General features: G+C 38.5%; 2 protein-coding genes across 3 annotated transcripts in view; one reads left to right on the top strand and one right to left on the bottom strand.

The window, feature by feature from the left end:
- The window catches only part of SLC25A12 (solute carrier family 25 member 12), a 206,338-nt gene that overhangs the window by 3,309 nt on the left and 190,096 nt on the right, over positions 1 to 12,933 (top strand). The gene's annotated exons all lie outside the window — the stretch shown is intronic.
- Positions 9,712 to 12,933, bottom strand: part of HAT1 (histone acetyltransferase 1) — a 67,962-nt gene continuing 64,740 nt past the window's right edge. For both annotated transcript variants that reach the window (XM_025460186.3, XM_025460185.3), the window contains exon 11: positions 9,712 to 10,001. In XM_025460186.3, the coding sequence (XP_025315971.1) occupies positions 9,834 to 10,001 (168 nt within the window). In that variant the 3' untranslated portion in view covers positions 9,712 to 9,833. The remainder of the gene's footprint in view (positions 10,002 to 12,933) is intronic.

Below are 12,933 nucleotides of genomic sequence, written 5' to 3'. Positions count from 1 at the left end.
AGTAATACCATATCTAAGGCAGTTGTGAGAAATCAAGAGGATTTCTCCTCGCTACTTGTGCCCTGTTTTGTTTTTTTATTTTATTTTATTTTATTTTATCTTATCTTATTTTATTTTATTTTATTTTATTTTATTTTATTTTATTTTATTTTATTTTATTTTATTTTATTTATTTTTTTATCTCTAGCAGTACCAACTAAGAAGGAACCAGGGAACAAGAGAGTGGGGCTTTAGTTGTATGTGACCCTCCCATCCTTCTCATTTTTTGTCTAATGACACTATGTAAATGAAACTTTAAGTCCACCGTCTTCTAAGAACGCTATTGTCTTACCTGAGCCCCTCCTACACTGACATTCAGAACATTTCAGGAATCTATATCATTTATAAGCCTGATCCAGATGGGCTCAGCAAATAGCTTGCTGCACCTTCCTGAACAGTCTGTCAAGATAAGCAGAGTAAAATGGAATCTGACAGGGCTCACTTAGCTGGAGGGTAGGACTGAAACATGGCCCCAAGGGAGTTGTTGCTTTCAGGCTCAGTCTAGCCAGTATTAATTTCATGGTGGTTCACCCTCTTGGCTTGAAAGATATTATGGAAGATTGTAAGCAGAAATAATGCCTCAGCATAATAGCCTATTCATTGTTGGAGCATGGAGTGGTGGCAAGAGCCAAGGGAAGGAGGGCATGGGAAGGCTATAGGGAAGAGGAGGAGGATAGTCAGAGACCTCACTCACTGATGCATCTGAGTTTTCTGACAATACTTCTTTTGGTCAGATTTGGCTTTGGGCCTGTGCAGGTTGGAGGAAAGAAGGCATCCTTGACCTCATGTCTTGGAATTGGCTCTAAGGGAAGTTGGGTTAAAGCAGAAGTGTGCATTTGTCTGCATGAAATCCAAATAAAAAGAAATGTGTACCATCAGTGACTGCCATCTATTCCTTATTAGTAATCCCTGGAAAAGTAGCACCTGAAAAATATGCTTCTGGAGAATGAAGAATTTCCATCAGAGTAAGGAAGAAAGGCAAAAAGTTTACACTCAAATTTAGCAATCAACCAGCCAACGAAGAAATACTTAAATGCCTACTCTAGGCTCCAAAGAGATAAAATATTATTGTTCTTAAGAAACTAATTGGAGGAGTGCATCGCCAGCTCAGTTGGTGGTGTGTGCCACTCTTGATCTCGGGATTGTGAGTTCGAGCCCCATATTGGGTGTGGAGATTACTTAGAATCTTAAAAAAATAAAAAAATAAAAAAACACGAATCGGAAAGCTGAGACTAACATGCTCACAAGAGTGTCCATAAAGAAGGAGCAAATACCTTTGAGAGGATAAGCCCCGTAGGAACAACTCCAGGTATAAAGGGTTACAGATTCTGGCTATCCCTGGCTGCCCAGACCTGAGAAAATCGCTGACCTCTAATTATATAAGTCTCCAGGAAATTAGAACCTATTTAATCTCTTTCACTTACTGCAAAGATGAAGGTGAGAGGGATATAATTCTTCCTTGAGCATCTCTAATCCACACTTGTAAAAGAAGAAAGAGAAAGGAAAACACTCTTGATCTCCTCGTTGGAACTTTTTTAAAAGTCTGTTTTGGTTTGTCTTTTCTGTTTACACAAGTGTGTAATACGTGCTTTTGAAAAATGCTTAGAAACACCAAGATGTTGGGGCCCCTGAGTGGCTCAGCGGTTGATCATCTGCCTTTAGCTCAGGTCATGGTCCCCAGGTCCTGAGATCAGGCTCCCCGCAGGGAGCCTGCTTCTCCCTCTGCTTGCGGCTCTGCCTCTCTCTGTGTGTCTTTCGTGAATAAATAAATCTTAAAAAAAAAAAAAAAGAAAGAATGAATGACCGAGATGTATAATATAGAAAGCAGGAGTCACCCAGAAAAACTCCCTCTAGGTGATCAGTATTAACAGGTGGATATATATTCATCCAGATGTTGTTTCTATGCACGTACCATTGGGCTTTCTGAGGGAAGGAACCTCTTGTTACCGTGACCAGTCACACATCTATATGGAGCCCAAGGCAGCAGACCTGGCAAATCATATGCAGAAGCCCAGGAGCGCACACGGTACCTGTGGTTTTATTGCAGTCTACTGTGCATTCTCTCTTCCTTTTGCTTCCCCCCCACACACACACACACTTGTTCCCCTTTCACTGTTTCCACCTTCTCTAAGATTACTTACTGTTTTTTTTCCCTTTCCCTCCCAAAGTGATGGTTCACTCCTGGTTACCTTCTCAGATCTTTCCATCTTTGTATATTCTTTTACTGGCTTTATGGTTCTGTTTGCTGTTTCATGCTTAGTGTGCTTGAGCAAAAATATATGGTCCTGTAGGATTGTGTGAAACCAATTCATAGAGCGGTTTGACCATCAATGTCACGGCTGGAAAGTATTTGGAATTTTGATGTTTCCTACCAGAAGCGGGAAACAGTACTTCTTGGTCAGTTAACGGTTATGCAGGGTACACAGCAGTAAGAAGCTGCGAAGTGGAGATGATGAAATTGCAAGGGGTTTAATAATAGCAAAAGAAGACTGGCTGTATGTCCCCTTCTCCCCTCCTACTCTCCGCCTCCACTCCCCAAACTGGCTGACGAACGAAGCAGTAGGGCATTTCTTAACTTCTGCTCGCCTCTCACTCAACACATTCTATACGCAAGACTGAAACTGTCGAAACAAACAGGAGGGCAGATGCTGCCTCGACCTCTCTTCCCATTGAGCTAGCTCCTCTGTGCTCACCCCATCCACTTTAACCCGGAGAATAACCTGTCTGGAGAGCATTTCCCTCCTCTGAAGCACACACAAACATCACTGCATTTTCTTTTGCTTGATAAAGGATAAAGAAAGAAAAGCAGCAGCTGCTGTAGGAACAGACAGCAAACAAGCCTCACTGTGGTGGCCCCACGGCCTGCACAAAGGGGGATTCAGAGAGCAGGCAAACAAACTGTACAGCCCAAGACTTCCACACAGATTGACCTGCCAAAATTATTAATTAAAAATCTAAAGAACTGTCCAGGTGAACCACATGAGCGTCTAGCCAAAGCACACTTTCCAACTGGCCTTTTATTAACTTTGAAGAGAGAGAATACAGTTGAAGAACTGGAAAGGGCTGCAAAGACCACCTGAAACAGCTCTAACTCTACCCCTTCCAATTTGGAGATCAAGAGAGTGAGGCCCAGAGAGGTTGTAGGAGAGAAGAAGCAACCCTTTTCCAGCCTGTGTACTTTATAACACGGGAGATCTTAAAAAAAATATTTTTTACAAGATATTAATAAGCATCTTACACTCTTCAGATATTCATGAGATGGCATTACACTTTTATTGCATTATATTTCTCCACAGGGTTAATGGAAAGCCCCCCCAAATTATGACACAAAGAATTTCAAAGCTTTGGTTTTCTATGTAGCGTCTGTTGATTCATAGCACCAGGGTGTCAGAGATAGGGACAGTTTCTTTTCCAAAGAAAAGGATTGCATATTGTGTTTTTTAGTAGTTTCTGGTTTTTTTGTTTTGTTTTGTTTTGTTTATTAAAGAAAGCTCTTCATTATCTTTTTTTTTGGCAAGTCCTGTTGTGGAAGTCAGGCTGAGCACAGTCTCACTGTTTAAAGATGCCATTTGTCTGCTTCACGTAAAGTTATTTTTAAAATTTACATGTTTTGGGGGGACCTGGGTGGCTCAGTTGGTTAAGCATCTGCCTTTGGCTCAAGTCATGATCCCAGGATCCTGGGATCGAATCCCCTACGTTGGATTCCTTGCTCAGTGGGGAGCCTGCTTCTCCCTCACCCTTTGCCCCCCCACCCCAGCTCGTGCTCTTATTCTCTATCTTGAATAAATAAAATCTTTAAAAAAATAAAATTTACATGGTTTACAGTTATAGTTTATTTGACAATTATATACATTCAACATTAGATGCTGAACAACATAGTGATGGTATTTCAATAAAATTTTGTTATCAGCATGACGCATAGTTTTTAAAAACATGCAGTTATGACAAGGGTTTACACTGAAAAGGGATAGTCTCCCATCCTACCCTTTCCCAGTCCATCTGAACTCAAGCAATTTGTTTCTAGTTACTGCTCAAAGCCATGCCAACTACAGTTTATGATGTTTGAACTCTGACTTTCTCATACGTTTTTTTTTTTTTTCTTGAGTTCGTAATTTCCTATTATAATTTGGACCACTTTCTTAGGTATGTTATTCAGATGCTATGCTCAGATTTCCTTTTATTGGAATCAGATTAGTTTTACCATTTCTTATATTCCATGTCTTAACATGCTCTTTGATTTCACTTTCATACTGCTGAAATAGACCTACAAGGAACTTCATCAGAAAGTGTGTGACATAAGTTTTCTAGTTGCTTAGAGTTCCAAAAGCATCATTTGACTGATAGTTTGGATATAGGATTCTATGCTTTGAAGACATTGTTCCGTTGTCTTTTTAGCATGGAGTATGCTTGATGAGAAGTCTGATGCTATTTAAATGCTCCCACCTCCCCCACGTGACCTCTGTTTTGCCCTCTAAAAGCATTTAGGATTTTTATTTTTATGCTCAGTGTTTTGAAATTTAATAATTTAGTCTACGTGGGTCTTTTTAGGTAGTGGTTAAGAACCTGAGTAAATTAGACTGCCTGCACTGAAGTCCTAGCTCTGCCTCTTTCTGTGTGACCTCAGACAACATACCTCCCCAGGCCTCACCTGAGGAGAGTACCATGTGTCTCTGAGGGTTGTTGTGAGAACTGACAGGACCCATTCGAGTGCTTAGCAGATAGTAAGTGCTCAGTAAACGTTAGTGATGATGGTTTAAGCCTATTCAACCTTCAGTGAGCTGCTAATTTGAAGATTCAGTTCTTTAGCTCTGAGGAACTGTCCTCTTTCTTTGATAATGTTCTGCTTTCTTTTCCTCTCTGGAATGAAAATAAGCTATCAGATTTCCCACATTGATTTCTCTTTTCTCTCATGTTTTCTCTTTCAGTGTTCTAGGAAATTTCTTCAACTTTATGCCCCACATTTCTGCTGCTTGAATTAGAATATTTATTTTCAATTTCCAAGAGCTCTTCTTACTATTTGTTCCTTTCTCATGGTATTGGGTTTTTCTTTTTTTACATGAATGCAATAAGTTTTCCTTTCCAATTTTTATTTTGAAAACCTAATACAGAAAGGTTGAAGAATCATACGGTAAATATCTATATAACTATATATATATGGTAACATCTAGAGGATATACCTCTATCGAGATTCAATAATTTAAAATTTTTTGGCACATTTGCTTTCTGTTTCTGTTTATATACATATTTGTCTATGTATATATGTGTGTATGTAAGTTGCAGACACTATGACTCTTCCTAAATACTTCAACATTAGGGGCACCTGGTGGCTCAGTCAGTCAAGCTTCTGCCTTCCGCTCAGATGGTGATCCCAGGATCTTGGGATTAAGCCCTACATCAGGCTCCCTGCTCAACAGGGAGCCTACTTCTCTCTCTTCCTCTGCGCGCGCGCTCTCTCTCTCATACTCTCTCAAATAAGTAAATAAAAATCTTTAAAACCTACTTCAGCATGTAACTCGTAGGAATAATGACATTTTCTACATAATCACAATATTATCACAAAAATGCAAAATCCCGTATCACCTAAAACAGAGTCCATATTCACATTTCTTTGTTGTCTCAACTGTGTATTAAACCTACCAAGATGTAAAATGTCTATACCCTTTTGCTCACTGATTCCATCACCATCATGTATACACACTCCCACATGTACAATTGGGGTATACACAAGAATATTCCCTGCAGCACTGCCTGTAAGAGCAGAGGCTGGGAAACAACCTAAATGTCTGTTAATATAGGATTGGGTTAAACACATTGAAATCAAACTATGGAATATCAAACAGCTGTTTTTTTTTTTTTTAAGAAATTTTATTTATTTGTGAGAGACACAGAGAGAAAGAGAGGCAGAGACGCAGGCAGAGGGAGAAGCAGGCTCCCTGCAGGGAGCCTGACTGGGACTTGATCCTAGGACTCCAGGATCGGGCCTTGGGCTGAAGGCAGATGCTCAACCACTGAGCCTCCCAGGTGTCCCTCAAACAGCCGTTTAATCACAGTGTTTAGAACTGAAGTGTTCTGGGGCACCTGGGTGGCTCAGTCAGTTAAGCAGCTGCCTTGCAGCTCAGGTCATGATCCCAGCCCACATTGGGCTCCTTGTTCAGCAGGGAGTCTGCTTCTCCCTTTTCCTCTGCAGCTCCCCCTGCTTGTGCTCTCTTCCCCTCTATCAAATAAATAAATAAGATCTTTTTAAAAATTTAAAACTGATGTGTTCTAATATATACTAATAAAAATGAGTTAAATTTTTTAAAAGATTTTATTCATTTGAAAGAGAGTGAGAGAGAGAATGCAAGCAGGGAGAGGCAGAGGGAGAGGGAGACAAAGACTCCCTGCTGAGCAGGGAGCCCCTTGCAGGGCTTGACCCCACAACTGTGAAATCATGGCCTGAACCAAAGGCAGACACTTAACCGACTTAGCCATCCACATGCCCCCAAATGAGCTAAATTTGACTGGAAAACATTCTGAGTACTACATACGGTATATCAGCATTTGTGATGAAACAAAAAATTACAGGTCTTTGCAGACTCTGAGGGACACAAGAGAGACTGGTAAAAAAAGTACTTGCCTTTGGAGAAGTGAATTGGGTGACTGAATGGGAGGGCAGCTTCTCATCAAATACTTATTCATTTTTGACTTTTGTACAATGTCTATGTTAGTTACATAATAAAAAATAGTGCTTAACATGGATGAGCATTCAATCCCATGTAGCAGTGGTTCTCAACCAACGGTGATTTTGTCCCCCAGAGGACCCATAGCAATATCTAAACACTTTTGGTTGTTACAACTGGAGATGAGGGTAGTGCTAATGGCATCTAGTAGATAGAAGCCAGGGATGCTGTTAACCAGCTCACAGTACATAGGTCAGCCCCACACAACAAAGAATGATCTGGCCCAAAATGTCAGTAGTGCTGAGGTTGAGAAACTCTGCTATACAGCAGTTCTTCTGGATTATAAGGTTTGAGAAGAGCTAAGCAAGACTAAAGGAATAAACAAAAAGGTACATATGCCTAAGCATTCAAATCATTTTGACTTTAAGATAATTCATATTTCTAGCTGTGAATGAGGATGGTTGGATTAGTCCAGTATGCTCCTATCTGCATAATTTATTCCACATTGGTACGGTATCAAGCTTCTGTATTGTTAGTTCATGTTAATTTGTTGTAAATGTAGTATAGTCACTAGAAGAATGAGATCAGAATAAAGTATGTGATTTCTAGGGCTCCAATGTGTGGATATACTTGCACATGTATGTATAGCACATGTGTTATATGAATATGCATTGCAGTACCGTTTGTAATGGAAAATATTGGAAACAATCTAAATCATAGGGGATTGGTAAAGTAACTCATGGTATACCCATACAATGGAATACTGTGCAGCCATTAAATAATAGTTTTAATGATCTCCAAGATATATCAAGTTTCTTTTTATTTTTAAAAGATTTATTTTATTTATTTATTTGAGCAGAAGGAGAGAATCTCAAGCCGACTCCCCACCAAGCTTGGAGCCTGACTTAGGGCTCTATCCAAGGAGCCTGAAATCATGACCTAAGCCCAAATCAAGAGCAAGACACTTAACCGACTGAATCACCAAGGTGCCCCGAGATATATCAAGTTTAAAGAGCAAGTTAGAGGGGGCGCCTAGGTGGCTCACTCAGTTAAGCCTCAGACTCTTTTTTTTAAAGATTTTATTTATTCATTCATGAGAGACACACACAGAGAGAAGCAGAGACACAGGCAGAGAGAGAAGCAGGCTCCACGCAGGGAGCCTGACATGGGACCTGAACCTGGGACTCCAGGATCACGCCCTGGGCCAAAGGTGGCACTAAACCACTGAACCACCCAGGGATCCCCTTGAATGTGAATTTTTAATAAATTTTTAAGTTAGCTAATTTAGATGAAAAGCAAATTGCTTTCATGTATTTTCAGAAAGAATTTTAACTACTTCATTCTAGCTGAACAAATAATGTATATATACACTCTCAGAAATCCAAGTTTTATCTCTCTCTATATAAACTTTTGAGGTGGGAATAAAACTTTTCCAACACCCTGATTCTAAGGCGATGGCTTAGTGCTGTTGGTATACTGCTGGCCACAACTATTTTGTGTCGAGGGTACTAGCTACTTTGCTTCTATGTTTGGCAGGTTTTACTGATGGGAAGCTGATCTAAGGATAAAACAGTACTTACCCAAGTTGGGATTTTGCCTTAAGCACCAAGCAAATCAGATTTTATTTTATTTTATTTTTTTTCAAATCAGACTTTAAAAATAAAATCCAACTTACATCCCATTTTTGATGTTATACAATGCCTCACTTACTGGCACACATTATAAACATGAGGCTTTTACTTTTAATGATTCCGTATCAGGCAATTTATTTATACTCTAATAAAAATAAAGTTAAGATTATAGTAATTCAGGACGCCTGGGTGGCTCCGCGGTTGGGTGTCTGCCTTCGGCTCAGCACGTGATCCTGGGGTCCTGGGGATCAAGTCCCACATGGCGCTCCCTGCATGGAGCCTGCTTCTCCCTCTGCCTGTGTCTCTGCCTCTCTCTCTCTCTCTCTATGTCTCTCATGAATAAATAAATAAAATCTTAAAAAAAAAAGACTATAGTAAGCAATTTATCATCATTGGGTTTTTTTCCTGTTTGGACTTCAACATCTTCAGAACCTTGTAACAAATCACAAAAAAAAAAAAAAAAAAAAAAAAACAAAAAAAAAAACAAAAAAACAAATCACAACAGATATATACCTCATTTTATACAAGATACATTTCATAATGGTATGTAAACTGATTTTTATAAACTAATTTATTATTTAACATTATTTATAAATGTTTATGCTAACTTTTTTAAAAAAGATTTTATTTATTCATGAGACACAGAGAGAGGCAGAGACACAGGCAGAGGGAGAAGCAGGCTCCATGCAGGGAGCCTGATGCGAGACTTGATCCCTGGACTCTGGAATCATGACCTAAGTCAAAGGCAGGTGTTCAACTACTGAGCCACCCACTTACTGCCCCCAATTGTGCTAACTTCTAAATTATCTTCAACTAATATGTGATGCCAAACATTTAGGCTTTAGGCTATATCTAGTTTCCTTTCTCTTTATCCATCTCCTTTATCCATCCACCCCCTCTCCAAAAAATAGTTAATAGGGGAGTTTTTTTTTTTTTTTAGGGGAGTTTATTTAAAACAAATCTATACTAGGAACATTTCCTGTTTGGAGAAATCACACAGGAAAAACAAGATTACTAGGAAGAGCTTAAAGAGGAGTGTTTTAAAGGTGCCAGATATAAAATCTTAGAAGCAAAAAAAGGGAGGAATAATAATAAAAGCCTAAAAGCCATTTGTGACAACATGAATGGACATAGAGGATATTATGTGATGTGAAAACCTAAAGGTTTTTAACAAGACCTAAAGTTTATCCTAAGTATTTAAGAATCATATCATCACACATTAGCATATCACAACTAAGCATTTATTATACTGTTAAGAAGGGAAGCAACTGCAGTGGTATTTCAGAAGCTATATATTTTTTTTAAATGTAATTTATGCTCATAGATTCTAAACAGTATTTTAAAATATACAATCTCTCAAAAAGAAAATATTCAACTAAGGATAAGATAGATAACTTTTAATGTAAGTAAATGTTACAAGATTTTAAAATTAAAGTCATCATTAGATTTTCCACAACACAATGTACAGAAATTTGCAAACTTCCTGTACAGAGCAGAATAATCTTTATTCTTGAGCAAGGCGTTCAATAACACGTCGGTAATCTTCCACAAGTTCCTGAAAGCTTTCTTCCAGCTGTTCATGTTGCATGCTTATTTCTATTTGGTTCATCTGGTTTGTCAGTTCTTCTGGTCTGAGACATTTTCTCATTTTAGCAAGATCTCTCTGTTTTTTCTAAGAAACACAATTATTGGTTAGATTAAGAAAAAAGATATATTTCTTTATATTCTTTGAATTTTAAGTCTCCTCCCATTGTTAGAAATAACAGTAGGAATATGCCCAAATTTGTCCCACACAATTTTTTCCTTAAAGAAGCCTAGATATAATGTTAACCATGGACTTACAAACCCGCTAAGTGGAGTGAACTAGAAGACTTGGAATTTGTATCAACAGCCCCCTCTCCAAAGTATAATAAAGAACCAGTACAGATACTCAAACATTTCTTTAATATATATTTATTATATATTATATAATTTATCTTTAAAATTTATTGTATATTATTATGTAATACATATATATTTTAAAGATGTTATTTACTCATGAAAGACACACAGAGAGGCAGAGACATAGGCAGAGGGAGAAGCAGGCTCCCCATGGGGAGCCTGATGTCAGACTTGATCCTGGGACCCCATGATCATGCCCTGAGCCAAAGGCGATGCTCAACCACTGAGCCACCCATGTGCTCCTCTTTAATAAATATATTAACCGAAGATGGAAAAACTGAGATTAAGTGCTATTATTCTTCAATTCACTATTCAATCATTAATTCACTGCATTAGTTTTGATCCAAACTGCCTTTTCCCTGCCACTAAATTCATCTCTAAGTTTCCTTACCCAGTGATGTATTTATGGACCACATATTAATTTTAAAATAAACTGAGGCATTTCATGGGTTGCCTGGGTGGCTCAGCAGTTGAGTGTCTGCCTTCCACTCAGGGCATGATCCCGGCATCCAGGATTGAGTCCCACATCTGGCTCCCTGTGAGGAGCCTGCTTCTCCCTCTGCCTAGGTCTCTGCCTCTCTGTGTCTCTCATGAATAAGGGAATACAATCTTTAAAAAAAACAAAAACTGAGGAGTTTCAGAAAAATAACCAAAAACTGTCCTCCTCTAAAAAGATAGTATTAACTAGCACTTATTAAATTTCTACTATCCAGACATACATTATCTTAGTAACCTCCTTCCTCCTCTGCCCCCACATTTTACTGAGACAGAACCCACCATGCTGAGCCTGAAGGGAGCCAGTAACAGCTTTTAAAAGAACATGTCTCAGAACGCTGTGTTAGTAATGCTGAGGATGGGACTGGAGGACCAAGTTGGCAGCTACTGCAAAAATTCAAGTGAGATGATGAAAGCCTAGACTAAGTCAGTAGGAGCAGGGATGGAGGGGCAAGCACAGATTTAGGGAAGAAAATACTGGGTGATGTGGGAATGAAGAATGACTCCAATTCCTGGATAGGTGGCAACACTGCAATACAGGAAACTTTCATACACTTGGGTAAATTGTTCTAGATTAATATACCAATCTTCTTTTACTAGAATATATAATAAAGGCTAACTTTACATAAAGATCAGAAATCACATAGATTAACTCATGTAATCCTAACAACTCTGTAAGATAGGTAGTCTAACTCCCAAAATTGATAGATGAAGAAAAAATAGGATTTGGGAATTGAGTAACTTGACACAGAGGTAATAAGATGAGAGGCTAGGATGTAAACTCTTAACAATCTGGTTGGAAATCTGTATTGTGTAGTTCCTGCCTTTCAAAAAAGAGTAAGAAAAAACAACTCTAAATCCATCCTAAAAACTAATAAATGTCCCTTAAAGAAAACCCTGATAATTTTGGAATACTAGGCAAATGTGTCATAATTACTACTTAAAGAGCTCAAAATAAAGCTCAATTAATAACCATACATTTTTATTTAATTTTTTTTTTTAAGTAAGCTCTACACCCAATGTGGGGCTGAAACTCATCACTCTGAGATCAAGAATTGCATGCTGTACCAACTGAGCCAGCCAGGTGCCATATAACCACATGTTTTTAAAACAAGGTGACAACAATGTTTGGAGATAAGCCTTTCTGACACTACAAAAAAATTAGGTTGATCCTGGTCTAAATTGGTGGAGCCATTAGTAAATAGGGTTGCTATTACTATAACCAGAAATTTAAAAACTTAACTTTAATATAAGATGCCTTCTAAAGCAGTACTTCTCAAACTTCAGTGTGCACATAAATCACCTGGGGACCTTAATAAAATGCAGATTCTGACTCAGTAGGTATGGGGTGGGACGAGATTTTGCATTTCTAAAAATTAGCTCCAAAGTAATGTAAATCTTACCTACTGATCACACTCTGAACATCAGTTCTAGAGAACTGATGAAAGTTCAAAAAATTTTTAAAAGATTTTATTTATTTATTCATGAGAGACACAGAGAGAAAGAGAGGCAGAGACACAGGCAGAGGGAGAAGCAGGCTCCATGCAGGGAGCCCGATGTGGGACTTGATCCCTGGTCTCCAGGATCACACCTTGGGCTGAAGGCGGCGCTAAAACGCTGAGCCACCCGGGCTGCCCGAAAGTTCAAATTTATTGTTCCTAAGACCCACCAGGCCAGTGTATTCCTTACTCTTCAGTCACATGCATGATAAATGCTTTGTTTCTGTTGTAAAAGTTATTTTTTATGCCAACAGGCATGACTGCACTAAGAGCATTTAACTTAAGAAAGCAGTTCAGCAACTAAAGGATAATTTATCAGCATATTACTGTGGCATGTGATAGGAATAGAAGCTATTTTTCTAAATGGCTAACCAGTTATAACGTTTATTAAATAATCTAACACCATTACCTGAAGATACCTCCAATCATATTAAATTCTTATATATAATAGAACCATCATATTAAATTCTTAGATATTCTAGGCTATCAGATTTTGTTGCAAATAACCTATAGAACGAATCCTGTGCCAGTAACATACTATTTTAAATTATTATGCTTTTTTTTTAAAAAAAGATTTTACTTACATATTCATGAGAGAGACACACACACACACAGAGAGGGGGGGTGGGCAGAGACATAGGCAGAGGGCATGAAGCCCTGACACAGGAC

The sequence above is a fragment of the Canis lupus genome, chromosome 36 (genome assembly GCF_003254725.2).
Source record: "Canis lupus dingo isolate Sandy chromosome 36, ASM325472v2, whole genome shotgun sequence".
Classification (NCBI taxonomy): domain Eukaryota; kingdom Metazoa; phylum Chordata; class Mammalia; order Carnivora; family Canidae; genus Canis; species Canis lupus.
The sequence above is the reverse complement of the archived record's forward strand: the minus strand, read 5'-3'. Positions and strand labels throughout refer to the sequence as shown.